General features: G+C 43.1%; 1 protein-coding gene across 1 annotated transcript; it reads right to left on the bottom strand.

The window, feature by feature from the left end:
- Positions 1-304: 304 nt before the first annotated feature.
- Positions 305-1,184, bottom strand: LOC125124221 (olfactory receptor 2Y1-like). The gene is given in 4 exon segments (XM_047774368.1): positions 305-729; positions 732-903; positions 905-1,084; positions 1,086-1,184. Coding segments are annotated over 4 exon segments (876 nt in total).
- Positions 1,185-1,477: the final 293 nt, after the last annotated feature.

Here is a 1,477-nt window from a genome sequence, read left to right on the forward strand (position 1 = left end):
TCTCTCACAGTCAGACTTGCCAAGAAGCCAGCCCCACTCTCCACAAGGGCCACAACTATTTTTCCCAAAGTCATTCCTTTCAAAAGCTCTGATACAAATCAACACTTACTTCCTTTTGCACAATAGTAATTGACACTGAAGTGGAAAGTCTTCTAATAAATATTCACTTCTAACTGCCAAACAAGGATGGCATTAAAACCCTGGCCTACAGAAGACTATTTCTACTGACCAACCACCCTCCAGGGATCAGGATGGACTCCATGATCTGAGATGTCTGACAGATTATTGGCCCTTCTTTCCTCTTCTACCCTGAGTATCTTGTCCATAACACCTTCATCAAAGCCACTTTCACATCCTTGTTCCTTAGGGTATAAATCAGAGTGTTAAGCATGGGGGTAATTATGGTATAAAAAAGGGCAGCAAACTTTCCATCATTCTCAGAATAACTATGCATAGGCTGGAGATATGTATACATGGCTGAGCTATAAAAAAGGGAAACCACCAAGAGATGGGACCCACAAGTCCCAAAAGCCTTTCTTCTCCCAGCCATTGACTTAACATTTAGCACCACCTGAACAACGTATAGATAGGACCCTAGAATTAGTGCTGAAGGAAGAATCAAGATTATGGCTCGAGCCACATACATCTTGGCCTCTGTCCCTTCTCTGTCCTCACAAGCCAGCTTCAGGAGTACAGGCATCTCACAGAAGAAGTGGTTCAGGAGATGGAGGCCACCCAGGAGGCAATAACCAATATCTGGCAGAGGTGGGATTGCATAATGGTTGTGTAGTGGATTGGATGACAGACAGCAGTATAGCAGTCAAAGGCCATCACCACTAGGAGCACACTCAGAGTGGAGCCCAGAGCAAGAGAGATGAACAGCTGAGCCACACACCCCCCCATAGGTAATGGTCTGGCCAGGTCCATAAAGGTTGATCAGAAGCTGGGGCATAGTGCTGGTAGTATAACAGAGATCCAGGAAAGAGAGGTGGCTGAGGAAGTAGTACATAGGTGTGTGCAACTGAGGTTGCAGGAGGGAGAGTGTTATTATGGTGGCATTGCCAAAGAGGGTTAGAGAATAAAAAAATTGAAATAAAGACAAAAAGGATGGGTTCCAGTTGAGGACAATCTGAGAAGCCCACTAAAATGAAGCCTTCTCCAAAACTAGTATTGAAATTTCCCATAACTTTTTGCCTGTTGAAATAGCAGAAGAGCGAGGACAACTTAACAACTCTTATGAAGAACAAGGTTTTAAAAATTATTTCACAATTTTCCATAAATATTCCTAAGTAATGCATTTTACTGTCTGTTTTTCTATTCAGCTCAATTCAGACCAGTCTTCTGTTCTTTAGAGTGAAGGTCACAGATTAGAAATGATGTGGCCTTTGTTTGAACTCCAGTCCTGTTACATGCTGTTCCATGACTTCGGCTAGGCCACTTAATGCTTTGAACTGGGTGTTTCTTTGTCTGAAAGTAG

The sequence above is a fragment of the Phacochoerus africanus genome, chromosome 4, assembly GCF_016906955.1.
Source record: "Phacochoerus africanus isolate WHEZ1 chromosome 4, ROS_Pafr_v1, whole genome shotgun sequence".
Classification (NCBI taxonomy): Eukaryota; Metazoa; Chordata; class Mammalia; order Artiodactyla; family Suidae; genus Phacochoerus; species Phacochoerus africanus.